Source organism: Armigeres subalbatus, chromosome 3, assembly GCF_024139115.2.
Source record: "Armigeres subalbatus isolate Guangzhou_Male chromosome 3, GZ_Asu_2, whole genome shotgun sequence".
NCBI classification, from domain to species: domain Eukaryota; kingdom Metazoa; phylum Arthropoda; class Insecta; order Diptera; family Culicidae; genus Armigeres; species Armigeres subalbatus.
This window is the reverse complement of record NC_085141.1, coordinates 207,537,008-207,564,723: the sequence shown is the minus strand read 5'-3', so window position 1 is coordinate 207,564,723 and position 27,716 is coordinate 207,537,008. Positions and strand designations below refer to the sequence as shown.

At 40.9% G+C, this 27,716-nt stretch overlaps 1 protein-coding gene across 4 annotated transcripts in view; it reads left to right on the top strand.

The window, feature by feature from the left end:
• LOC134227768 (zinc finger protein 12-like) overlaps positions 1-26,979 on the top strand; it is a 69,081-nt gene extending 42,102 nt beyond the window's left edge. For 3 of the 4 annotated variants that reach the window (XM_062709444.1, XM_062709445.1, XM_062709443.1), the window contains exons 6-12: positions 3,462-3,600; positions 3,663-3,709; positions 4,033-4,119; positions 4,242-4,325; positions 12,603-12,672; positions 12,733-13,113; positions 25,755-26,979. In XM_062709444.1, coding sequence (XP_062565428.1) covers positions 3,462-3,600; positions 3,663-3,709; positions 4,033-4,119; positions 4,242-4,325; positions 12,603-12,672; positions 12,733-13,113; positions 25,755-26,238 — 1,292 coding nt within the window. In that variant the 3' untranslated portion in view covers positions 26,239-26,979. The remainder of the gene's footprint in view (positions 1-3,461; positions 3,601-3,662; positions 3,710-4,032; positions 4,120-4,241; positions 4,326-12,602; positions 12,673-12,732; positions 13,114-25,754) is intronic. The other variant, XM_062709446.1, reaches the window with a different exon arrangement.
• The last annotated feature ends 737 nt before the right edge of the window (positions 26,980-27,716 follow it).

Below are 27,716 nucleotides of genomic sequence, written 5' to 3'. Positions count from 1 at the left end.
GGGCATACCGACCACCCCACCTTGACGCTCCCTAACTTGACTACCTTGGAGGCGTCCGCTGCAGGTAGCCGAACCAATGCTACCTGTGTCCCTGCCGGACCTTTCCGTAGCCGAACGGCTGCGGTGGACGCCTCCACTTCGCACTGTCGCCGCAGTGCCGTGACGAGCTCTTCGACTTCGGTGATCTCGTCCAGGTCTTTAACCCTTAGATTCACCTCCGTCGTGAGTGCCCTCACCTTGACCGTCTCGCCTAGGACTTCCTCCGCCAACTTCTTGTAGGCGGCGCCCTTTGCGAGACGCCCCGCTTTAGCTCGAGGATCATCTCGCCCATCCGGGTACGTCTTATTCGACGTACGTCGGCGCCGAGTTCACCGAGCTTGACGTCACTCCTCATCGCCTTCAAGACGTCCGAGTACTTAGCCTCGTCCGTTTTGATGACTAGGGCATCGCCCCTGGAGCGATTGGCGCCTACCCTAGACTTCTTGCTACCCTCATTCGCCTGGGCCTTCTTTTCGGCCCTTGACGTCTTCGGTTTCCTCTTGTTCTTGACCAGGGTCCAGGAGGCGTCATCCCCCTCTATTTCCCTGGTCTGGGCGGCTGAGAGCTCTCAGCCTGCCGTAACCCCTTACCACCGTCTTTCCTGGGTGGACGGACCTTTCCAGGTCCTTCCTCCCCCGGTTTTGGAGGTACCTGGCCGGGGTTCAGCTTCCCAGCCCCACTACCCTTGTTCGGGGTAGTAACCTCCGCGTTTTGGGGCGGCCCCCAGGAGCTCATCCCTGGAGACTGTCTCCCCGTTTTTGTGTCTGCTCCGTTAGAGCAGCCACCCCCGTCGTGCCTGCGAATACTTGAGCCTCAGTCTGGGTAGACTTTGGCACCACCGTCTTCGCTGGCACGCCCTCGGTCGATTCGACCTTGCCCAAATCCGCAAGTTCTTGGGCCTCAGTCTGGGTAGACCTCGACTCCATGGATTTCACGGGTTCGCACTTGGCCGTCCCGACCGCCGTTTCCAGCTTGGCGTCCATCATCGACTTTCGAAGTTTCAGCAAGCTCCTCTTGAGGTCCTTACTAATATTATGCTCGATGACGCAAAGTCGATGATGGCGTCCAGCTGTTCCGTCGCCACCTCGAAGGCCGAAAGCCCGTCGCGTTTGCGGTTCATCGCCTCCGCAAGCCATGGGCCGTCAATAACCTCTACCGGCGTTTTTTTAGCCGAGAGGAAGGTTAAGTGACCCACGTTGGCGCTGCGCACTGAGCTGCCGACTATTGCCTCTGGCCTCCTAGGCAGAGACCTGAACAACCCACCTCTTGCGAAGGGGTTGTCGCCTACACTACTACCACTAGTTGAAGAATTGTCTTGGTTTTCCATTTTGATCCCACGAGTTGCTCGGGAAAAGAGGTCCACCACGCCAGAGCCCAGCATGACGCGGTAAGGGACAATTACTGTGGGGGGTGCCCAGGTACCCCACAGGCTCCGTTAAAGGCCTAGCTTATTATTTCACCCCCCTGGCCATGCATCCCCTCGGCACGGGTCGCTTGACGCCTTGGGATTAGGGGTTAGGGACGATGGTCCCGGTCTAACTCGCAGTGGCCATGGGGAGGGGTCGTCAAGCCCTGGGACAAAGTCCCTGCTGCCCCGGAGCCAGCACTGTACGGACATTTTATTGATATAGTGTATACAATAATACAGTGTATATATCATAGTCACTTAGGGGCAAGCCAGAGTAAACGCGACGTGCGATGCGACGCGACGCGACAGTGCAATTTGACAGCCTGTTGATAATGATTGTTATTCTTTTACGTGAGTCGCGTCGCGTCGCATCGCTCGTCGCGTTTACTCTGGCAGGCACCTTACATTTTCAAACATATTTTGTATAGATAAAATGACATTCATGAATTCACAATCCAGTGGCGATTTGCTTTTTTCATACATCTTTGACAAATTAAAACAGTTCCCAAGTATACAAAAAAATTTGTAAAACAATTAAATATCGTTCTGCTTTTCATGCAAATTTAGCATATTTTTCATCGATTCTTAATATAATTTGAATTATCAGCAATGCATAACAAAATTATAACTCAATTCTATCAATGGTTGTTATTTAAAACAACGTGTGTTATAATTAGATAATTTGATAAAAATGTTTTTTCGGCCAGTTTAATTTCATATCAAAATTATACCAACATTCGTCATGTATATTTACACAATATAATTGCGTGCATTTTTTGAAGATATTGGAAAAAAAAGCGGTATAACTTGAATCTATATGTTCGATGTTAATAGCTAGTACAAAGTTAATTTCCTACATTATGGATAGAAAGATTTTTATACGTGATGTAGACAATTACCTGGGAAGTAGATTTTTTTACAGGATAATTATATCAACGTTTGTTACAATGTTGATACGAAGGTATCAGCCTCTGATTCAATTGTGTTACGGCTAGAGGGATTTTTGTTGTATTTTTTGTTATTTTAACAACTAACCAGCCAAATGTATAACAGATTTTGTTACAATATTTTTCTGAAATAAATAAATTCCCTGTTATAATTTTGTTATGCATTGCTGATCGGGTTGTGCTTGATTGTACTATTTAGCATAGAATTTTATTTTTTTCTACAATTCATCCGATAGAGCACGTTTTTTTATCTGCTACGCCAATGTACATGACATATTCGACATGTTCCCATACAGATTTTACTACTAAAATCAGTGTTCATGTTTTTATGTTGTTGGTAAATCTTTTATTTGATTTTTAAATAAATGAAATTTAATATTTTTTATCGATAGAATTATAGAATTTATCATTAATAACTAGTACTTTATTCATAACTAGTCCATGCAGCCCAGAGAGGGATTTGCTAGTCCTATAAAACTTTTAAATGCAAATTACAAATAGTTCCTGGGCTTTAAAATTGCTCAAAAAGCAGGAGTTTGTTTCAGCTTTTTCCGACGATTTAGAATATGCAAAAACCCTGATACCAGACACACCTTAAACAATCAAATTGTCATTTTTTCTTGGCGGATCTGTTTATTTATTTATTTGTTCAGAGTAAGGCCGGAGTGGGCTGCGCAGTACATGAGAAACTTCAGCATTCGGCTCGGTTCATGGCTGCACGTCGCCAATCACAAATCGTCCTCCACCTGCTCGATCCACCTTGCTCGCTGCAAGGATCTGTGTGCTTCGCAAAACTCTGATTATTTGTGCCTTGTAAGCTATACTTTTGGCTACAATGTTTGTTAGTTAACCAATTAAGGCCCTTTTCATGACATGTTGTTTACTACCTTCCTCAGTTGTAATCCTGAACTTGAAAATACTGGAAAAGCTTTTCAATTTAAAGACTGAAACATTTTTTTAGTGAGAAGTAAATTATATTAATTTTATTTTCAAATTCGTCTAAATAATGGTGACAAGCAACTAATCTCGTTTCTCTCGTATTCTTTTTGTTTCGACTATTGTTCCAGGATATTGGAGCATTCATAAACCGTTCCAGTGTAATCAGTGTAGTGCATCTTTTGGCCGCAAACCGTATTTAGAAATCCACCTTCGAACCCACTCCGGTGAACGTCCTTTTGCTTGCGACAGGGAAGGTTGCGATAAAAGGTGCTACGCCTGTTATGAAGTTCGAACAACAGTATAAATGAAATCTTATTTATTGCTTATAGGTTTTCACAGAAATCGACTCTAAACATTCACAAACGTGTTCATGACCGTTAGTATATTTTACTAATTATTTAATATTGGATTTCAGTCCACGCTTGTCTCAATGCTGAATGCCACGTGCAAAGTTGCTTGTCGCCATTTTTAGCGTTTATCAAATTAGTTTGATTTAAATTCTGTATTATCCGCGATTTTTCAACATTTCATATAGTTTTAAATGGATATCGCGTAAGAAGCTTAAGTATTTGTTTAAGATAAGAGCCACTCATTTTGCACGTAGGTGTTAATTTACAAATCAGACTGAAGTGTTTGTATCTATATATAGTCTGACAGGACATCTATACCTAATACTATGTTTTTTATAAATTCACACAGCAAATCATCGGCCTTTTACTTGTGAACATTGCCCAGCTACGTTTTGTCGGAAACCTTATCTTGATATTCATATACGGTCACATACAGGTAAGCATATAACATAAAGAGTTTAATTCGGGACCCATATTTTACAAAGACATGTTCTGATTGAAATATTGGCGCCCAACTGGAATTTTGTCGTGATATTAGTAAAAAAAATATATTTTCAGGAGAGAGACCATTCGAATGTGCAACATGCTTAAAACGGTTTTCCCAAAGATCAACATTGAACATTCATAAACGTATACATACGGGTGAGTAAATTTGAATGTTAATATTCATCACGTATAAAGGTACAAATGTCTTATACAACCTTTCCAAAGATACGATTTCCCATTTAATACGCATAGAAACATCTTATAAGAAGGTTTATTTGATTGAAATATTTTCAGGAGCTATCCATACTCCACGTGGATAGTTCTGGGGGCGGGGGTATGGCAAGTTAAGTTATGTGGGTTTTGAGCAAGATTTATGTAAGCTGTCAAGCTTTGTAGAGTATAAGACCCACATGTAACATTTACTCCTGAAGAAAACTTGCATAACCCTATAAAGTTTTAAACTATTAAAATCGAAAAAAAAATTGAATCTAACACAAATTGTTTGGCCACTAAAGACATCATTTCTTCTACGGCCTGAAAGAGAGAAAGGCAAAATTATTAAGTAAATTCAAGTCAACGAAGAAAATGCCTTAGCTTGAACATAATTTGTGGAATAATTGTGATGAAGAGCGCAATGAAAAAAATATTTAATCCATACATTTTTTTCCCCGATCTACCCGGAGCCGACGTCCTCTTCTAGGTTCTCTGCTAAACGTGACTTTTGCTGGTCTCTCTTCCGACATCCGCACTACGATCTCAGCCCACTGTAATCTGCTATATTTTATAAGCCTGCCTTCTTCTTTCTTTGTTGGCATTACACCCCCCTTGCCTGAACATTGCCGCCTCGCAGTTTAGTGTTCATTCAGCCCTTCCACAGTTATTAACTGCGAGGTTTCTAAGGGTCTGTCTCAATTGGATAATTAAACTGAAATTAAACTTAAAAGTGACATTTCAATAATTATCCAATAACCCTGCTCGCAGAGCTAGATTACTTTTAGCAGACATCGAATCATTTTCCATCGATGTCCTATAGGAATTGCTGGGTAGCACCAGCCATTCTTATAACGGGGTGATTTTTTAATTTTCGAACTGTCACTTTTAAGTTTAATTCTCCAAATGAGACATACCCTAAGACAATTATCATTTTTGCATTCGTATAGCATGAGGCTGACACGATGATACTTTGTGCCCAGAGTAGTCGAGACAATTTCCAAACCTAAAATTGCCTAGACTGGCACCAGAAATCGAACCCTCAACATAATCTTGATTTGTAGCCGCACGTCTTACCGCTAGGCTAAGGAGGGCCCCTTGTCAGCCTCTTTAGTTCACTTGGGGGCAGCAGGGACTATGTCCAAGGGCTTGACGATCCCTCCACAGGCCATCTGCGAGTTGTGCCGCCTGCCTAGGATGTGGTAGGGTTTGACAGTGGGCCTTGTTAAACCTCTATAAAAAGCTGCATGTATCCGGAAGTAGGCTCCGCTAAAGCGACCGTGTGCCGCTCAAAGCGCACAAGCCCAGGTCCTGGTGTTAGGTGGGACGCTAAACAGCCCTGACACGACGGCCCTCCGACGAGACAAGAGGTTTGCGCAGGCCCAATACTTACTTGATACTTGATGGGCTACAGCTCTTCGATGAACCTACACCGAATGGAGTATCCTTCTCCACTGGACTCGATCCTGGGCTAATCGCTTCCAGTCGTCCTGAACATTGAGCGCCTTCAGGTCCACTTCAACTGCAAAAAGCCATCGTGTACGCGTCCTTCCACGAAGCCTGCGGCCTCTTCCGGGTTCTCTACTAAATATTATCTTCGCTTGACGTTCTTCCGGCATACGAACAACGTGACCAGCCCACCGTAGTCTGCCGTGTTATATAAGCTTAATAATATTCAGCCCTTTATACACCTGGTACAATTCGTGGTTCATGCGACGCCGCCAGATACCGTTCTTCTGTTAACCGCCGAATATTGTCCGCAGCACCTTACGCTCAATCACTCCGAAAGCTCTCCGATCAGCCTCCTTTAACGTCCATGTTCCATGGCCGTATAAAGCCATCGGAAGGATCAGAGTGGAAGCTTCATAGTGCAGGCAAAGATGCGCCAACGCGTGATTGAGTGGCAGCCAATCAACGCAAGGATATGCAAGCTGAGGATAAAGGCCAATTCTTCAACTATAGCACCATCAATGTGCACTGCCCACACGAAGGGAGACCAGACGACGAGGAAGGAGCGTTCTATGCACAGTTGGAGCAGACATACGATGGATGCCCACTGCGGGACGTCAAAATCGTCATCGGTGACATCAGGTAGGAAGGGAGGAAATGTATAGACCGGTCATCGGACCGGATAGTCTGCATACCGTATTGAACGACAACGGCCAACGATGCATAAACTTTGCAGCCTTTCGCGGAATTGTAGTCCGAAGCACTTTCTTACCCCGCAAGAATATCCACAAGGCCACATGTAAATCACCTAATCAAGTAACGGAAACCAAATCGACCACGTTCTAATTGACGGTAAATTCTTCTCCGACATCACGAACGTACGCACTTACCGCAGTGCGAATATTGAATCCGATCACTACCTCGTTGCAGTATGTCTGCGCTCAAAACTCTCGACGGTGTACAACACGCGTCGGAGTCGTCCGCCGCGGCTAAACATTGCGCGACTACAAGACGGTAGACTAGCCCAAGACTACGCGCAGCAGCTGGAAGTGGCACTTCCAACGGAAAAGCAGCTAGGCGCAGCATCTCTTGAAGACGGCTGGAGAAATATTCGAGCCGCCATTGTAAGCACCGCAACCGCTGCACTAGGCACGGTGGCTCCGGATCAGAGAAACGACTGGTATGACAGCGAATGTGAGCAGTTAGTTAAGGAGAAGAATGCAGCATGGGCGAGATTGCTGCAACACCGCACGAAGGCGAACGAGAAAGAAGAGAGAAGAAAAAAAGCGCCAGCAGGAAGATCAAGACCGTGAAGAGACGGAGGAACTATACCGCGCTAATAACGCACGAAAGTTCTATGAGAAGTTGAACCGTAAGGGCCACGTGCCACAGCCCGATATGTATAAGGACATAAACGGGAACCTTCTTACAAACGAGCGTGAGGTGATCCAAAGGTGGCGGCAGCACTACGAAGAGCACCTGAATGCCGATACGGCAGACAATGGTGGCGGTATGGTAATGAACCTAGGAGCGCACATGCAGGACATGCGACTTCCGGCTCAGAATCTCCAGGAAATCCAGGAGGAAATCGACGGGCTGAATAATAACAAAGCCCCTGGAGTTGGCCAATTACCAGGAGAGCTGTTTAAACACGGTGGTGAGGCACTGGCTAGAGCGCTGCACTGGGTGATTACCAAGGTATGGGAGGATGAGGTTCTGCCGCAGGAGTGGATGGATGGTGTCTGGAAGCTGAATTGTAGCAACTACCGCGCAATTACATTGCTGAACGTCGCCTACAAGGTACTCTCCCAAATTTTATGCCTCCGACTAACACCAATTGCAAGAGAGTTCGTGGGGCAGTACCAGGCGGGATTTATGAGTGAACGCTCTACCACAGACCAGGTGTTCGCCGTACGTCAGGCAATGCAGAAATGCCGCGAATACAACGTGCCCACACATCATCTATTTATCGACTTCAAAGCCGCATATGATACAATCGATCGGGACTGAAATCGAATTTTCGGATAAACTGATACGGTTGATCAAGGCGACGATGGATCGGGTGATGTGCGTAGTTCGAGTTTCAAGGGGCATTCTTGAGTCCCTTCGAAACACGCAGAGGGTTACGACAAGGTGATGGTCTTTCGTGTCTGCTATTCAACATCGCTTTAGAGGGAGTAATACGAAGGGCAGGGATTGACACGAGTGGTACGATTTTCACGAAGTCCGTCCAGTTATTTGGTTTCGCCGACGACATTGATATCATGGCACGTAACTTTGAGATAGAGGAAGCCTACATCAGACTGAAAAGCGAAGCTAAACGAATTAGGCTAGTCATCAACACGTCGAAGACGAAGTACATCATAGTGGTTGGCGAAGTGCAACCAAGATCCAAGCTGAATGGAGAAGGCTTTTATGTATTGCACAGGCAACTCCGGCCTTAGTCTGGTAATCTATATATTCTATATACATAAAAATGAATTTCTGTCTGTATGACCCTTATAGACTCGGAAACTACTGAACCGATTGGCGTGAAAATTTACATGCAGAGGTTTTTGGGGTCGGGGAAGGTTCTTAAGATGGTTTGAGACCCCTCCCCCTTTTGGAAAGGGGGGGCTCCCATACAAATGGAACACACATTTCTGCTTAACTCGAGAACTAATTAGAGAATAAATCAATTTTAGGCGAAACAAAGTTCGTCGGGTCTGCTAGTAAATAAATAAATCGTTCACTTGAAACAACTCGTGATTCATGCATCTGGGCCAGGGTTGTAAAAAATCGGCAGCACATAGAGATGTCGAAAATTAATCGATTACTTCGATAATTCGATTAATCGTTGCGATAATCGATTAATTTTGAATCGATTACTTCCCAACGATTAATCGATTCAATAATCGACAAGAATCGAGAGTAATCGATTAGTTACTAATCGATTAATCGAGATTTTACGACATCTCTAGCAGCACATCAAGAGCAGCCTTGACATCAAGAGCCTTCAGTTGTTTAACCGTTAACCTCGACAGCAACTGAACTGCTAACAATTCCGCTCGGGGTGTCGTTATCTCCTTTTGGCTTCCCTTTTTCTTCGGTAGTATCCTAGATTTGTTGCATATTAGTTTGAGTTCTATTGTGCCGTCGCCTCTTACGAGCCTGCTATACAAACAAGGCCCATGCGCCAAATCGGATGCGTCCATAAATCCATGCAATTCTATTGTTCGAATTTCGTTCGCAAGAATCCATCTTGATATCGTTAATTCATTGAGCCAATGAAGTTGATTTCGGAAATTGATCCAAATATTCGCCATCTCACTTAATACACGCAAAAAAAAAGCGTTCCCGAATTCGTGAACCAGCTAAAATACCCCGTGATTTATTTCATGGATTCGGGAACACCAGTCACGTTTTCCAGAACGTTCCAGAAAACGTGACTGTATTCCCGAATCCGTGACTGTTGTTCACGAAAAAATACACCGTGAACTCGTTAGTTCACGAATTCATGAACGCTTTTTTTTGCGTGTACAGGCTGATTCCAATCTAGGTTAAGCGACCATAGTTCCCGAATTATTAGTATTGATGCTGTAACCACTGGGCATACGAAACCAAAAGGATCAACTATCTTCGCGATCTGGCTGAGAATCATCCTTTTAGTCAGCCTATCAGTTTGAACGGTTTCTTCAATGGGAACGACAAAAGTGAAACAATCTTCCCTTGGACACCAGGCTACTTTCTTGCATTTCCTTTGGAACATCCTGAAGTAGATTCTCTGAATTGGAACCATTTTTTTTTGCATACTGAAGCCACCCTTCTGCAATAATCTAATAATTTGTTCTTTCAGTTCTAGGGCCTTCTCTAATGCGTGTTAACGATTTCTCCACAGCAATAGCTGCCAACGGAAATTGTTGTCCTTCATCTATAGCTAAGTGTCGTAATGTCATTTTGGCTAGGAATAGGGACGATGCCAATCCATACGTCACCGTCCGCAAAACGTACTTCTTAAGCAGCTGGTCATTGCTTAATCTATTTAATATTTTCTGGTATCGTCTGTCGTTGCAATGTACCTCCAATTGGCGATACATTTTCGGTATATCCGCCGTGATTCCGTATTTGTAGACTCTAAAGTTTGACACGATGCTAATCAAATAATTTTGTACGGTTGGTCCAGTTAACTGATGTGGTTGATTGAAACCCCAGTATATGATTCAGCTAAACCGTCGAATATTACTCGGAGTGTAGTCGTTGTACTGCTAGGTTTCAACACATAGTGACGAGGGAGATAGTACCCCTTCAGTTGACTCTCATCGTCAACACTTGGTTCCATGTGACCTAGCAGTTCGTATTCACGTAGAAACGCCATATACTGTTCCGCGGGGCCCGATCCAGTGTCCTTTCCAGTTCTAGAAAACATTTTTCTGCCATTTTCCACGAGTTTCCTAACTGATGTTTCAACTTATTAAACGGTAATTGAACAACGTACCGCCCTTCTGAGGTTCGCTCGTATGTGCTTGGAAGTGGTTCAGGAATTCCTCCTCATTCGTTTGATTCCGTTGAACAGGATCACAATATATTTCGATTTCCCAAAATCGCTTCACAAGTCCTTCGATATCTTCCTCTGCTCATGCATAAAACAATGGAAGAGCTGTAGGTTGTTTCTCAGGAATCGATCTGCTGAGGACTAAATCAAACTGAGTTTCTTGAAATACAGCACCACAGTTTGGCACTTGAACCCGTTCGGACATCAGCATATCAAAGAACACCTCCGCTCCTAGCAGCATGTCAATTTTATCTGGAATGCCGAAGCTAGTTTAATGTTAGCTGGAACAGCAATCGTTTCAGGATCCACCTTTAAAATTGGAAAATCTCCGATTAACTTTGGAACATCTAGAAATTCAATACATGTGGAATAGTCACTTATCCGAGATTTGAATTTCGTGTGTATCTTGAATCGCACTTTCGTTTGTTTCGTCGAATCCACTAATGCTACCCGAATGCCCCAGAAGTAACATGCATCATCTTAAATCTTCAAGTGATATCCGCTCGGGCAATGGCCTGTTATAAGACCTGTATATGTGCAAAGATTTTTTTAAACGTTCTAGAAATTTGCGAGTTTCGGTGTAATGAAACGTTTAGACTGCCTGCCAATTAAGTTGTTTTTCCAAAAGTCCTATCTTTCTTAATCTTCCCAAAATTTGAGTTTATTTCTGAGAGAAAACTATAACATCTGGAGAATTTAGGTGATGCACGCTAATGGAGGTGTGTTGAGGCTGTTGAGAGTTAGTGCAAGACATTATGTAGACAAAACACGTCTAGTTCGGTCCACATGCAGATAACTGCTTCTGCTTTATTTACAATTTATGCTTCTAAAGAAACACAGTAGCTCAGATCTTCAAATCTTCATTAGACTCTCTGGGCTTCCCTATCTGGCTACTACAAGAACGACGATATATCACTAAATGTCTCGGGACCTATAGATTGTCGAGAGTAACGTCTTGCTAGCATATCAGCCTGTTCGTTGTCTTCAATGCCACAATGACCAGGAACCCAATACAGGTTCACCACAGACAAACAAACATAACACATTGAACATTTACTCATCAAATTCATCGTCGTTCAAACACTAACGACATCTGGTGATTTCAGTTAGTTGGGCAAATCACGAACCAGATGGCGGTAGTGAGCAAACGTCAAACTCGAGCAAAAACGATGCGCGCGCCACGAGTGATCGATTGGCCAACTAATGATTATTTGAATTGACCAGTAAATCAGTGAACGATGAAAATTTGTCGAGTGTTATGTCTGTTTGTCTGTGGGTTCACTTTATGCAAATAATTGAATGTGTGTAATTGCGGCGTAAGCATAAATTAGAACATTCAAGAATAGCCTGAACTTCAGCTCGAAAAACAGTTGACCACTTGCCAGAGAAATCGGAATTTTTATCCCAGGGCTACCCACGCCTGCTCCAACCAACTTGATTCAACTTGTTCAGCTTTGAACTAGAGGCCTGGATAAGAGAAACGCGAATAGGTATGTGCCGCCAATCGAACCGTCAAAAACAGCAGCCAATCGAGCAGGAGACCTGTCAAGCAGCCAAAAGGTTGGCTCAAATACTGAAAACGGCTAAATTCGGTTTTATGCCGGTTTTTAATTATCCAATTTGAATGAATTTTACATTAGTTTGCAAGTCATTTATAGATTATAAAATGAAATTGCATTGTTTATTGGATTCTATTGTTATGTCATGTGGAAACATTAAATAGCGGATTGTGAGATTTTATCTACATAAACCATTGAATGCAGTGTTGGCAGAGTTATAATTTCTATCCGCGTTTCTCTTCTCCAATCCTCTACTTTGAACCATCGGTGTAAAATACAATTGATCCTGAGCAACTCCATTTGTCCATATAAGTACATTGCTCAAGATTAATTACATCAAAACTTCGATAATCTCCTTCTTTTCCTCAATTGGTGTTAGTCGACAAAATTTTGGGAGGGTACCATTCAGTAGTGTAATTGCGTGAGTAAGAAGAGTATACTACAACTTCTGCGGATTGAATCCATTGTAGAATCGTAGCTCGGAATATATTACGTTGGTATTTAAATATCCCCCGACACATTATGATCTGGTCTTTATAGCAGGCGCATCTAATTGAAGGTCATAGAGACCCCTTGATATTATTCTGTCATTCCTTAAAATTAAAAATAAATTCGTTTACTCATTATATATAGCATAACTTTTTATATTTAGCTACTTTTAAAATATCCTACTTATTTTCATAGGTGAACGACCGTATGCATGTGATATATGCAATAAAACATTTGCGGTTAAAAGTTATGTCACAGCACATCGGTTAGTACATATAAAATGTCCATATTTGTTCGTTTCTATAACCCTGTAAATTGTACACAGCTGGTCTCACGTTTCGGAAAAGCCGCTAAATTGTGATCGCTGTTCTATGACCTTCACCAGCAAATCTCAGTTTGCAATCCACATACGCACCCATTCAGCCGGACAGAACTTCGAGTGTAGGCTCTGTGGCCGAACCTTCATCCGGGACAGTTATCTCATAAGGCATAACAATCGCGTACACCGGGAGAACAGAATCAACGCCAGCAGTGTCAGTGCCACTATCAACAGCGTTGCGATTGGAGAAATTCCTTCGCCTCAGATTGGAGCTTCGGATATGGGAGCCAGTAATGCGGGACAGGATACGGGAGATCACAATGCAGGCCAAATTGCTTCCCAATCGCGAGAATTCAACAATGCAACAGTACAACCATGCAACTTCAGGTGAGTGCAAGATGCTTAATGATTTTTGCCTTTCGCTTATACTAAGTATACGCAAAGGCTATAGGTTCACTCCAAATCCGAGCTTTTGATAGAAGACTCGGAGACTCATAGTGTTATATACTAATCGGCTCAGCTCGACGAATTGAGGTGATGTCTGTATGTGTGTATGTATGTATGTATGTGTGTGTACAACAAAATGTGAGACACACTTTTTTGTACTTAGCCTTATCCGATTTTCTTGCAATAGATTGCATTCGAAGCGGAATCCTTCCTATTTTTTCGCTATTGAAAATTGTTCCAATCGGCCATTGCGTTCCGGAGCTATTAAGAAAAAAAATGTTTCTTTACCTCTTTTTCCCTAGGGTACCCCCTTGGAATGAAAATATTCAAAATCAAAAAACAATGTTTTTTTCAAAAACTGCTGCAATGCATTCAAATTGTTACTTTACACTTATTCACGACGGTCAATTAGGAAAAGAGAATGAATCTCTCATTAAATTTTTTTTGTATCTTTATTAAGGAGGCTTTCAGCCCTTTGCTGGCTCACCTCCAGATCATTACAATTTATTTTATACTCTCTAACGGGAAATACAGTTTATTTTCAATACAGCTTTAAACCAATGCTTTTTCAAGAGAGCTATAAATTCATTATAGAGGGGTATTGACTATCTCTATTTAACACTTCCCTGCTTTACTTCAGTGTTGGAGATTTACAATGATCAACTTATACAACTTACCGTGAAGTACCCTAATTTCGCGCACTTAAGATCTGACCAAGTTAAAACGTTCATTAAAAACATGTAGTGGCCATTTGGAAACATTTGCTACTGCATCACGTAGTAGAAGGATTCTAGGTTCTCAAAAAAATGTTACTTGCAAATTTTGCTGCTATTTAAAAAAAATGGAGTATGAATCCGAAACCGTTGTATGCTCCTTATTTCGCGCAAGAAAATAGGATAGTTCTTAATTTCGCGCAAAAGTGTTCCTAACTTCGCTCATGTTTGAAATTGAATATTGTTATTGGTTTGATGAAATATAATCAATTAACCAATAGAAGCATGCATCCATTGTTCAAAATATGCAGATAACGGTATCAGACAGCCGTCAGTGACCCATTCTTTAGTCGAAATGGTATGTGCCTATATTTCGACCCTGGAGCTTTGCTTAGAGTTTACTTTATGCATTTTAGTTGACACAAGTCATAATTCCTAAAATATCGTTTGCTTTTGAAATATAAACCATATTTTAAGAAAAAAGGCATTGTATGAGCAATGTTTAGCTGGTGTATAAAAAAAGTTTAAATTTTCGAGACGTCATGAAAGAAAGTCTTAAATTCCGCTATCTCTTACATAGGACATCTTCAAATATGTGTTTTATTCAAGACATCTTCAATATTATATACATTATCGAAAAAGCTGCTGTAGTTTTAGCTTAAGTTTAGCATCATTTTACACATCGCACATTTTAGCATCATTTTACACATCGGATTTGGTAGCTATTGCAGGCACTGATCTATAAGATTTTCCAAATCAACATTAGTCGATGTCGGTGGTTATCCGCCTGAAAATTAGATAAACAGCGTATGGGAATGAACTTCAACTGGGTTCTATTCAGTGTAAAACTGTCCTGTGTATTATATTGCTTTTGTTTCATTAGAATGTTGCAAATGAAACTACGCAACAACAGTAAACGAAATTAGGCACCATAATTACTCTCATATACCTAATTTCGCTCACAAAGCGAAAGTCTAAATAAACACAATATTAATAAATTTTACACTTTTCAATAGTAATAACGAATAAACATATCCAACAGAGCATAATGGATACAAATATTTCCAAAAAGTAGCCAGTTTTGTACAGTAAAATCATTTGTTTACTTGGGTCATGTTCTTCGTCTCTGTGCTAAGCACAAGCAAATATGGCGGTCGATAGGAGGACCAAATTGAAATAATTTTATTTGGTGTACTAAACCAAGTTTGTTTTTCAAATTCTTTCGTGAAAAACATTCAACAACAATGATATTTTGTAATCCTCCAGATTTTTCAATTTTGACTGGTACCTAAAAATTCAAAAAAATAAATGATTTTATAATGCGCGAAGTTAGGGCGCGCGCGAAATTAGGGCACATCACGGTACAATCTCTTTGGTTTTTTTTCCCTAGGGGTCGTTCAAAAATGATGTCACATGTTTTAGGGGGGGAGGGGGTCTAAGATTTTGTGACAGTACATGTACTAGGTATACAAAAAAGCGGGACAGAGGGGGGGGGAGGGGGTCTAGAAATCCCAAAAAGTAGTGGATGTCATATTTGAATCACCCCCTACTCTTTTGCTCCTGCGAACTACTTTGGCTTTCTCCGGAGTTCTTCTCGGAGAATCTACACTACCACTTCTCACTAATCCTTATTTACTGGGAGCTTTCATTGTAGCTCTCGTATCTCTATCAACTTTTGGATATATGTATTCGTCCGCTGGTATTAGTCTATGTTTTAACTGATGCCTACTAGCCAATCTAACCGCTCCATTAATATCAATGTAGAAAGTGGTAGTACTATTAATGGAATAGGCATTAATTAATATTAGAAATGTCTTCCCGGCTAAGTGAAAAAAGTCCAAATGAATCCTTCCAAATGGACGAAGAGCCTTTTTCCATTCAGAGAAGTTTTTCTTCACGGAACGCTCCATACTGCTGCATACCTCACACTGCCTAACGAAATCTTCGATGTCTCTATCGAAGCCCTGCCAAAATACAAACCTCCGAGCTGCTTGTTTCATGCGAATAATACCAATATGGCATCCATGCAACAACTCTAAGGTACGTTTTCGACAACCACGGGGAACTATTACTCTCTCGGAATACATTACACAGTTCCTATACAACGACAACAGTTTTGATTCGAAAAGTAAATTTTCAAATCCACCGGGACATTACTCTCGTTCCATCCGTCTATCACACATATATAAAGTTCTCTCATTCTCGGATCATCCTGAGTAGTTTGACCAATCAATCCCAGATCAATAGTTTCTGTTTCGTCACACATCCAACGAATGTCAGCGACATCGTCTACCCCCGTCTCCCCTGAATCGGCAACCTGCTTAATGCATCAGCGTTAGAGACTTCCGAACCCGGACGATACTCAATTTCAAACTCAAAAATTGACACCATGTGGACATACTTTTGCAACATAGCAACCGTCAACGACGGAATCTTCTTCTTATTGGCATTACATTGGGACAGAGCCGCTTCGCAGCTTAGTGTTCATTAAGCACTTCCACAGTTATTAACTGCGAGGTTTCTAAGCCAGGTTACCATTTGTGCATTCGTATATCATGAGGCTAACATGACGATACTTTTATGCCCAGGGAAGTCGTGACAATTTCCAATCCGAAAATTGTCTAGACCGGCACCGGGAATCGAACCCAGCCACCCTCAGCATGGTCTTGCTTTGTAGCCGCGCGTCTTACCGCACGGCTAAGGAGGGCCCAACGACGGAATATCCTTCTTGAAATTAAAGATTCTTGCGAATGGCTTGTTATCTGTAACAACGGTGAATCTTTTTCCATAAATGTATTTGAAAAACTTTGTTAATCCGAATACTACCGCAAGCGCTTCTCGGTGAAGGTTCGGATAATTCTTTTCCGATGCCGAAAGTGTACGTGAAACGTAGAAAACAGGTTTCTCCACCGCACCTACTTTGTGGCTCAACACTGCGCCAACTCCATTTGAACTTGCATCACAAATAATTACAATGGGTAACACGGGATTATACAACTCCAGCAGATTGTGGCTTGGTAATAGCTGTTTACAATTCTTGAAAACCTCTTCACACTGTCCGCTCCATTCAAAGCGAACGTTTTTCTTCAATAGCGCATAGAGTGAACTCAACTTTACAGATAGGTTTGGAACGAACTTTGAATAATAATTAATCATTCCCAAACACGATTTTAACTGAGTGACATCTTTCGGTTGAGGAGCATCGACAATTGCCTTTACTTTTGCGTCCGAGGGACTGAGTCCTTTTTCCAATACCCAGGGTGGCCACCGAACCGGGAAAACGGGAAAAGCGGGAAAAAGACGGGAAATTGAAGTCACCGGGAAAAAAAGCGGGAAAAACCGGGAATTTGGGACCTGTACCGGGAAAAACAAATTTTCGTCAAGTTAAATTCGAAATTCTTTATTCAGATGGGTAGAAAACTGGAAGAAGAAAACAAAATTCTTAAAATTTATTGATTAAATTACGAATCGAATGTTTTGATTGCCCAAAATATGCTTAAATCTATTTTAGAAAACAAAATGGTTGGGATTCAGCGAAACCGCACAAAGTGCATTTTTGACTGACTTAAGACTGATATTTTGTTCGTAGAATAAAAACCAAAAATAGTTCAGGACAATTCATTCGTACATTTATTGTTGGATATACTCAGTTAGATGGATATCCGATACGATTTGTGATCAATTCTGCTACACGAAAATGTGTGCAGGAATATGGGTAATTTTTCATTGGCCTTTGGTGCGATTTGGCCAAACCAAATAATGATCTTGATCGGAAACAAATATCATATTATTGTTTTATAATTTTGTGGATTTTAAGTAAACCAATAAACTATGATGCGGTTAAACACTGCTATCCTTACTTCATTACTAAGTTCTCTAAGTTAAAAACATCTATTTAATTATATTTATTTTATTAGAGAGAATTCAGTCTTTTCTCACAAAATTTTGCGATACATAATTTGAAAAGCTTCATCAGTTACTTAAGAAATTATTCTTTCTGTTAATAGTCTGAATAAGATAAAACCAAGAGCTGATCATGAAAATATGTTGGCTATACATTGTCCCTATTTTGGTTTTGTCGAAGGTTTTGCATCCAAGAAAAAATATTTACCAAAGTTCTGCCACTAAGAAAAGAATCAAATCATTGTAATTTTGGTATTACCATGACCATGTTGATTAAATGCCGGTTGACACTACCTACATGGCCACGAAGGGCACAATTTCAGTGTGACTGTTGATTAAAGCATTTTGCATAACACGTTGTTGGTAATTCAAGCAACTATTTCAAAGGTACAAATTATTAGTTGCTTCGAAAATAAAACACCTAGTTAAAGGTTGTTAAAGATCAAAAATTCTTACCCCATTTTTTTTAAGTTGAATAAAAACCGGGAAAAATTGACAAAATTCATCGGGAAAAGCGGGAAAAAAACCGGGAATTCGAAAATCGTATTTCAGTGGCCACCCTGAATACCGTATGTCCCAAATACCCTATTTCTTCCAATATAAATTCACTCTTTCTCAAGTTGACCTTCACCTTGTGTTTCTGCAGTTGACCAACCGAATACTCGCTTCAAAGCCTTCCACTGTAAGCTATCCGTAAAAAGATCCCGAAATTTTGTATTCAACACAGCGAGTAATTTATTTCTCTCACGTTCGCAGTTATGGTCACTCACCGATTCGTTCTTATAAGCACTATCTACATACTCGTGGACGAAAAAACTACGCCACCTGGGATACAACACATTTAACCAATCTCGCCCCATTAGAGGACCGAATCTCTCACCATCATCGATAATTAACGACAAAACAATTGATCGATCCTCCATTTTTCTAACCTCAACTTAAATCGATCCAGCGATAGCAAGCAGTTTACCAGAAATCACTTTCAATTTAACCTCACTTCTTCGAAGTCGCAAATCGGAAAAGTTCTCAATATAGTCATATTTGCTCATAACCGTATAAGTTGCACCTGTGTCGATCTCAAAATTAAAACCACTTACCGTTTGTTTAGTCACAACTTTTTGAACAGTGGATGGTTCGCCACGTGGTTCAGTTCGTCATCGCTTTCTGTCTCACCAAGATCGGCATCGTTCTCTATGGCAGCCAATCCATTCATGTTTCGCTTTCCCCAACAACTCCTTACGAAGTGTCCTCTCCTACCGCAGCCATAACATTTGATATCCTTCCTTCCTTGATTATTCGTCTTCTTCCTAGAGTTGGACCGCCTCGCTGGGCTTTCTGGCTGATTGCACTTTTTGACCAGGTGTCTTCGAGCGGCTCTTCCTCATGTACTGACCTGCGTTGATCTGGTTAGTGTACTCCTGCTTCGTTTTCATTTTCACTAGATCTTCTTCACTCTGCTCCAGATTTTTGGCCTTGGAAACTGCTTTGTCGAACATAGTGTCATCCTCACTGTTTAATAGCTCCCCCTGTATTTTGGCACAGGATATATATATAGCTGGCCTACAACAGCTATAAACTTGTCTTTGAGCGCCTTGTCGAGAAATTCTCCGAATACACAATGTTTGGAAAGTGCTTGTAGCTCTACCGCAAAATCCGCTCCTTCTGGTTTCGTTTGAAAAACTCAACCGATTGAGCTAGTTTTTCTTGGGACTGAAATATGATTTCAACTTCTCACGATCAGCTTTCGTTTGAACGTATCATCCTCGATCTCGCTTAACTCAAAGAAGTTTTCCGCTCTCTCCAGATAGTCGTCAAAATCTGACTCCCTAGGATTTCGAGTGTATGAAAAACAAGTTGGGCCATTGGGATATTGAATAGTATAATATCCCGCAAAAAAATCTTCAAATAAAATTTTGCCGTTGGAATTGCTTTGAGCATTCTTCCATGCTGCCCATTGCATTGAAAAGGCACATAGGCTGCAATGAAGGAAAGTTGTCCAAAATTTGTTTCAACAGAAACTCCCAAGGTTTCAAAAACTTTGGTTTCGAACGAAGAAAATAATTTTCAATATCTGATGATGGCTGAATGGAGTAAGCCAAAACGTTATTAAAAACGGGAATTGTGTGTGTCGTTTTTCACCGAAAAAAATCAACAATCTAAAGATATATATGTAAATAATTTATGTTTGATATGTCTATTAATGACAATGGCGACCCCACCATAGGCGCTGCCAAGACGATCATTTCTGTAGATAAAATAATTTGGATATCTTTTAATCCAGAGACCTGGTTTTAAATATGTTTCAGTTATAATGGCAATATGCACATTATGAACTGTTAGGAAGTTGAAAAATTCATCTTCCTTACCCTTACCCTATTTGTTCGTGAATTGTGGTGGGTATGAATTCTCGCTTAACTTTTCAAAAGGACCTGAGTAACATTTTTTTTCATGAATTATTTTGAATAGCGCAATCAACAGAACATCATGAAAGCTATTGATTGCTGTATTCAAATTAATTCATGAAAAAAATGTTACTTAGGTCCTTTTGAAAAGTTAAGCGAGAATTGCTCGACCGGTAACTGGTTTCGAATTTTGAGCGTTTGTAAAATTTCTACCCGTCGAATCTGGGAACCGATTTGAATTTCCCGTCATCAATTTTGCACGGGAATTCAACTTTTTTGCGTGAAGGGCATTCCCAGAAATTGGATTTATGATTGCCCTCCACAATTTGCGCACTTAAATTTATTGGAATCGTCTCTTGGACTGGCGAAAATCCAAGTAATTGAGAAATTTCAATTTTAATCTCATCCAGTGATTTATCATCACTGGGGAGACCTTTCAAGACGTTTTTGAACAATCGCTCAGTTTTGTCGTCGTGAAGAGTTTATGCCGCTTCTTACGTTGTGCCACTTGACAACTATCATCCTGCGTTGGATATATCAATTGACAAGGGATTTAACCTACGTTTCGATGGACCTGTGAGTGACGACCGACTAAATTTTCGCAAAACCGATTTTCAACAGCTCCGACAATGCTTGTCCCGTATTGACTGGAATGTTTTAGACCGCCTGGACATCGAATCAGCTGTATACCGCTTCAACTATCTGCTACGTAACTGCGTTTCAGCCACTGTACCGAAGCGAAAGCCTCCTAGGAAACCACCGTGGACTAATGCTCTATAACGCAACCTGAAAACAGTGCGCGCTAGAGCTCTTCGCGCTTATACCTATCGACGGTGCGCCTTCACTAAACGGAACTTCAACATTGCCAGCAATGATTATCGGCGGTATAATAAACGTCGTTACAAACATTATGTTCATCTCACGCAATAAAAACTCCGACGACACCCTAAGAAGTTCTGGTCTTTCGTGAATTCTAAAAGGAAGGAAACTGGACTGCCATCAAGTGTTTTTCTCGATAACGACATTGCTCTGAATACTAAGGAGAAAGGCAGCCTTTTCGATAAACACTTCTCAAGTGTATTATCGAGCTATTCGCCTTCTCAGGATGACACTGATAGAGCTGTGAGTGGAGTACCTAGTAATGTAGTGGATGTGGATGTCTTTGATATAGACGTTCAAATGGTTTGATCAGCGATACGTCAGACCAAATCATCCTTTTCTCCTGAACCTAGCGTTCTTCCATTGCCCGTGCTGAAGAAATGTTCTGATATTCTAGCTGTTCCACTACTATTCAACCTATCACTTCAGCAGAGTAAATTTCCTGTGCAGTGGAAATGCTCTACTATGTTCCCAGTTTTCAAGAAAGGCGACAAAAGTGATGTGAGAAACTACCGTGGCATTACATCACTCGGAATGGAGTAGAAAGTGTTCGAGTCGCTGATGAACGATAGAATGTTCGCTTCCTGCAAAAATTAGATTAGCCCCTATCAGCATGGTTTATTTCCCGGCCGCTCTGTGGAAACGAATTTTACCAGATTTACTTCGTTTTGCATGGAGAACACGTGTAAAAAATTCCAAATAGATGCCGTTTACACCGATCTCAAATCTGCCTTCGACAAAGTTTGTCATGACTTGCTGCTTGCAAAACTAGATAAAATGGGCTGTTCATTTGCTTTATGCACCTAACATGGCTCAGATCATATCTGGTTTTACGTCAAATGTCGGTCAGTTTTGGAAACAATTCATCCGACTGTTTCTCGAACCTTTCTGGAGTTCCACAAGGTAGCACCCTTAGACCATTGCAATTCTCGCTTTTCATAAACGATGTAACCCTTATACTGTAACGTGGAGGTATGCTGCTGTTGTTTGCCGATGACCTTAAAATGTATGTAGTTGTCCGAGACCTCACTGACGGCTATGAGGTACAGAACCTTCTCAAAATTTTCCATGACTGGTGTACTCGGAATATGATGGTTTTGAGCATTCCGAAGTGCTGTGTCATAAGTTTCCAACGAACGACTAATTTCATCCAGTTTGACTACAGTATTGCTGGTTCTCAACTTCAACGGGTTGATCATGTTAAAGACCTGGGAGTTGTTTTGGATGAAAAGCTTACCTATAGTCGCCACTTCTCAAATACCATCGATAGAGCCAATCGCCAGCTTGGGTTCATGTTTAAAATCTCCAATGAATTCCAAGATCCGATGTGTTTCAAAGCACTGTACTGCTCTCTGGTACGCTCAATACTAGAGTTTGCATCTGTTGTTTGGAATCCCTACCAGGCTGTGTGGAGTGACCGGTTCAAAGCTGTCCAAAGAAGATTCGTCAGATATGCTTTGCGCCACCTTCCATGGAATGACCCGTTGAACTTACCTGCTTACGCTGATCGCTGTCGTCTACTCGGGTTGGATACTCTAGCCAAGTGGAGGAATGTGGCTCAGTGTGTTTTCATTGCCAAGCTTTTATCATCTGAATACGATGGTTCTGAGTTGCTGTCGAGGATCAGTTTATACGCAGTACGCACATGTCCGGACGCTTCGAGCGCGAGCGCTGCTACACTAGGAGCCACAAGCTACTAACTATGCTGCAAACAGTTCCATTGTCGCCATGATCCATCGCTTCAACGAAGTGTCCGATGAATTTGATTTCAACATCTCTACATCCAGATTTCGCTGCCGCTTGCTGGGCCGTCTTTAATGTTTTCATTGTTTGACCACCATTAGATTTAAGAATTTCATGGAGACAACACAGTCCAATGAATAAAAAACAAATACAAATACTGAGGAAGACGCAATCGTCAAAGGATCCCGGCAAAACGCGGCAGTCACGCTTCCTAGCAATCTGAAATGAAACCTTGATCCCCTGAAGGTTACTCAAGATTTCATTACAAAAGCCAGAAAACTCGGCAACAGATACCACAATTGGCGGAATCCGTTGTTTCTTCGCATGAATCGAATCACCTGGGCTAGAGGTAGATTCGATTTTCTCAAGTTCGTCATTAATTATTTCGAACTGATTGCTCAGTTCGATAGGAGAAGAAATAATGTCAACGTTAGAGTTCAATCAAAGGTAATTGCCTATTTCCGGGGATTAAACCACCCGACTTGGACGTTAATTTACAATGTTATGAAAACTCATATGTGAAATATGTACGTTATGTGATAAGATAATGATTTGGAAAATGTTATTGGAGGTAACCACTTTCCCTTCGATGGGACTCGAACCCATGACCCTACAAAAGGCACAGAATGAAAGCACGATGCGGCCTCGATTAAAGTTATAGTAAAACATCGATTTTTCAGTGTTGTAGGGTAGCGGTACCAATAGTGGAGGTATTAGTAGATCCACAAAAGAAAATATTTTTTAAAAATTGATAATTATGGAATATTTACAGCTTTAATATCTTAGTCAATAGATAAACTAATAAATTTGCTAACAAAAATGAGATAGATGTCATTTAACATAAACAATTTCCAAATATTGCTTGCACCACTATTTATACACAGTTCATATAGTGGCGGTAAAAATTAATTTTGGTTCCCAAAGGAGTACTATCCATTGGTTTCTTATGAGATTCGCCACTATTGGTACAGTTGCACCACTATAGGTGCAAGGGAGTCAATTTGGTTAAGGAAAATCATTGTTTTCAATAGTTTTTCAAGCGAAATCTTAAGATAAGTTGCATTTAACAGGATATTTAAAGCATCACGCATCAACTGAAACTATCGTAAAGTGTATAAACATTGGCGTAAATAAGGGGGGGGGGGCTAGGGGGGGCTTAGCCCTCCCAAGAAAAAAATTAGCCCCCCTAGGATTTGATAAGTTAGTTAGCAGTGATATCAGTTTCATAATGAAATACCGAAAAAGTTTGAAGACTGAAGAGTTATCTCTCATATTCACTCTATCATACTTAATGAAATGAGTGGAAGAAAAATTAGCTTGTTTCTGAATTCTGAGAAAGATTCCCATCAGCATCCGAGATGGATTCTCATCAGAATCCGAGAAGAATTCTCACTTCAATCTCTAAAGAATTCTTTTCGGATTCATCGAAGTATTCCAATCGTAATCCAGAAGAACTACTGGATTCTTTCCAGTATTGTTAAGCAATACCCTTGGGAATCTGTGAAAAATACCCTTTAAAATCCATGGAGGATTTGCTTTAGAATCTCTCGTTGATTTGCTCCGGAATATCTCCAGATTCGTTGTAAGATTGGTTTAGGAATTGCTTGACAAATCAGAATCCTTCGGCGATTTGCTTCGTAATCCTTTGAAGATTTAATTCGGAGTCTCTCGACGTTTTGCAATTGATCTGCGTTGGGATCTCTAGACGATAAGGAATCCGGCTGACGATTAGCTTCGGAATCCCGCGAAGAATTGCTTCAGAATCATTCGACGTTTCGTTTTCGACGGTTTGCTTCAGAATTTCTCATAGATTTTATTTAGAATCCCTTAACGAATTTGTTTTGGAACCATTCGACGATTTGCTTCAAAATCTTTTGATGATTTGCATCGGAATCCCTCAACGATATGCTTCAACATCCTTGGAGGATTCCCTTCGGGATCGCTGGAGGATTCTTTTCGAAATAACTGAAGGATTAATTCGGAGTCGCTCAACGATTTGCTTCGAAGTCCTTCGACGGATTACTTCGGAATCCTTCGACGGTATGCGTCTTCATCCCTGGAACATTGCTCATGAAATACCTGGAGCCATCATATTGGAATTCCTGGAGGGTTTTCGACGAAATCCCTGGAATATTCCCCTTCAAATTCCGGAAATATTCCCGTCGAAATTCCTGGAGGGTGAAGGATCCCTGGTACATTCTCGTCGGAATCCTTGAAATTTTTCCGTTGGAATTCCTGAAACATTCCCTCCGAAATCTCTGGTGGATTCCCTTCATGATCCCTGGAGGCTCCCATCGGTATTCTTGAAGGATTCATATCGAAATAAATATCTAGAGATTCTTGTCGGAGTCCCTGGAACATTCCAGTCAGCATCACTAAAGGATTCTCATCAGAATTCTTGGAAGATTCTCGGCGGAATCCATGGAAAGTTGCACTACTTTTTTTCATTTGAGATAGATAGAATATTTATGAAGTATGCAAATATGTCCACTGCCTGACGCTAGTCGAGCGCAATTAAACATAGACTGTGAATTGTGAATGAGTGTGATGGATCCGCAATTGCCTTAAGTGGTTGGACTGCATTTGTCACATTACCGCTGATAACTTGATGAGATGTTAAAATGTTCGAGAATTTTCAAAAAGAGGGTCAACTTCGAGAAGAAATATAAAGGGGCTATAGCCCCCCCTAGGCATCGGAGGTAGTTACGCCAATGTGTATAAATATGATAAATCTCATTAAAACCCCACTACCTCCACTATTGGTGCTACCTCAACTAAGGGTACGGTTACCCTAGTATTTTTACAGCGCTAAAAAAATAATCTTGATAGCTTAAATCTAGTGATGATGTATGTTTTCATCTAGGATCCCACAGTGTAACAATGCCGGATCTTTGCATCGGATGTCTTTTCAATTCTTATTATGTTTATCCCATGTTTTCAGATATGTACCAGAGCTTCATATGACCGAAACGATATCATCCGTATCTCACATTTCTTCCCCGGATATCAGCAATAGCCATAATTTATCACCAAGTATGACCAGCTCTAGCCAGGATCACGGAATAGCTCCCAACCGGATGATAATCAACTCTGGTACCGGAAGCGTCCACATGACTGACGGAATTATTAGTCAAGGGGGTGGTGCTCGCCTTATCCACGAATTACACGATCGTGATCGTTTAGAAATGGATCGAATTCTTCAGCATGAACGCTCTACTGATCATGAAACTAGAAATTTGGCAGAAAGGTTCATACAAAATGCCGAACGAATGGCACAAGATCACGCGGCAGCTATACAACAGCAGCAACAACAGCAACAGCAGCAGCAACAACAAGATCATCACCAAAACATGATGTCTCCGGTTCATCGTATGGTTACCGATAAAAACAGTATTCCCCATCTTCTAGAACCAAAACCAGAATAGAATCTCTTGCTAGTGAAAGCAAACCGTTACCGTATCATAGTGAAACCATATACCAAATGATACAAACCATACTGTACAATTAATCAAGTATACCAAATTAGCACTAGAACACAAAAATATAGAACAAAAATTTGAATACAAAACTGTAGTATTCTGATAGGTCATCAAATGCGTTGCAATATCGCAGAGATATTCGATTGAGCGGCAATGCGAGAAATTAATACCACGATCCACGTAGCAAATTATGACTTACACATAGTACCACGCATTACAATATATTCGCAAACAAGCAACAATATTAACCATTGAAGTAGTGTTAGCATATTACAATAGCAGAAATACCAATTTTTATACAGTAAAATCGAAGGCAGCGCCATTGGTATTGTAGCAGAACAGTTTTTTGTTTTACTTTCGGTTCCCTACAAAGGATCATCAAGTAATATAGTTACAAATAAGTCAAAATATTAGAAAAAAAAAACAAATCTCGAATGAACGGTCTCCTCCGGGTGGTATTAATGCACAAGGAGAGAATGTGGTTATGAAATATTAAGATAGTGACACCATGAAGCTTCCTAGAGTAGTCATTTCCAAAATGATGTGATCTGTAGCTGCCTTCGGCGTTTTATTTTCGAAGTAAGTTTCCAACACCATTGCAGAAATCGATGGGAATGAATGTGTAAACGCCCGATTGTAATGTTAGTAGTTATTATGAAATATATTTATTTTATTTAACGGACCATACCAGAAGGACTTTTTTATTCCTATGAGATATCTTCTTTTGCTTCTTCTTATATGTACATAAATATGAATTTGTCTGTCTGATCCTTATAGACTCGGAAACTACTGAATCGATCGGTGTGAAAATTAGTATGCAGAGGTTTTTGGAGCTGGAGAAGATTCATATGATGGTTCGAGACCCCTCCCAGCTTTGAAAAGGGGGTTCCCATACAAATGATACATCATTTTCTTCATAACTCAAGAATTAATCAAGCAAATGAAACCAAATCTGGCATGTGGCGGTTTTCGAAGGGAAGATATGTTTCTGTGGTAGTTCGACACCCCCCTTCTTCTGGAAAGGGGGGCTCGCAAATGAAATACCAATTTCTTCATAACTCAAGAATTCACCAAGTAAATGGAACCAAATCTGGCATGTGGAGGTTTTGAAAGAAAAGATATCTCACGCTTAGTTTCATAGGGACGTAACTGTATTGATCGATTTCTCTTAATCGATTTTATATTTTGTTTAATTGTTTCAAAAGCTACAACCGTGATTATTGATTCTGGTGCAAGATACAATCATCCTTTAACACACCAAACCATTAAATCATCGACAAACCAGCGCAATTCGGTACAATAATAAAAAGAAAACATCTACGAAGAGAAATCGATCAATACAGTTACGCCCCTGTGAAACATAGCGCGAGATATGAACCGGTGCCAGCGAAAGTGGTACATAAACCATTTTTGTCAATTTTGGG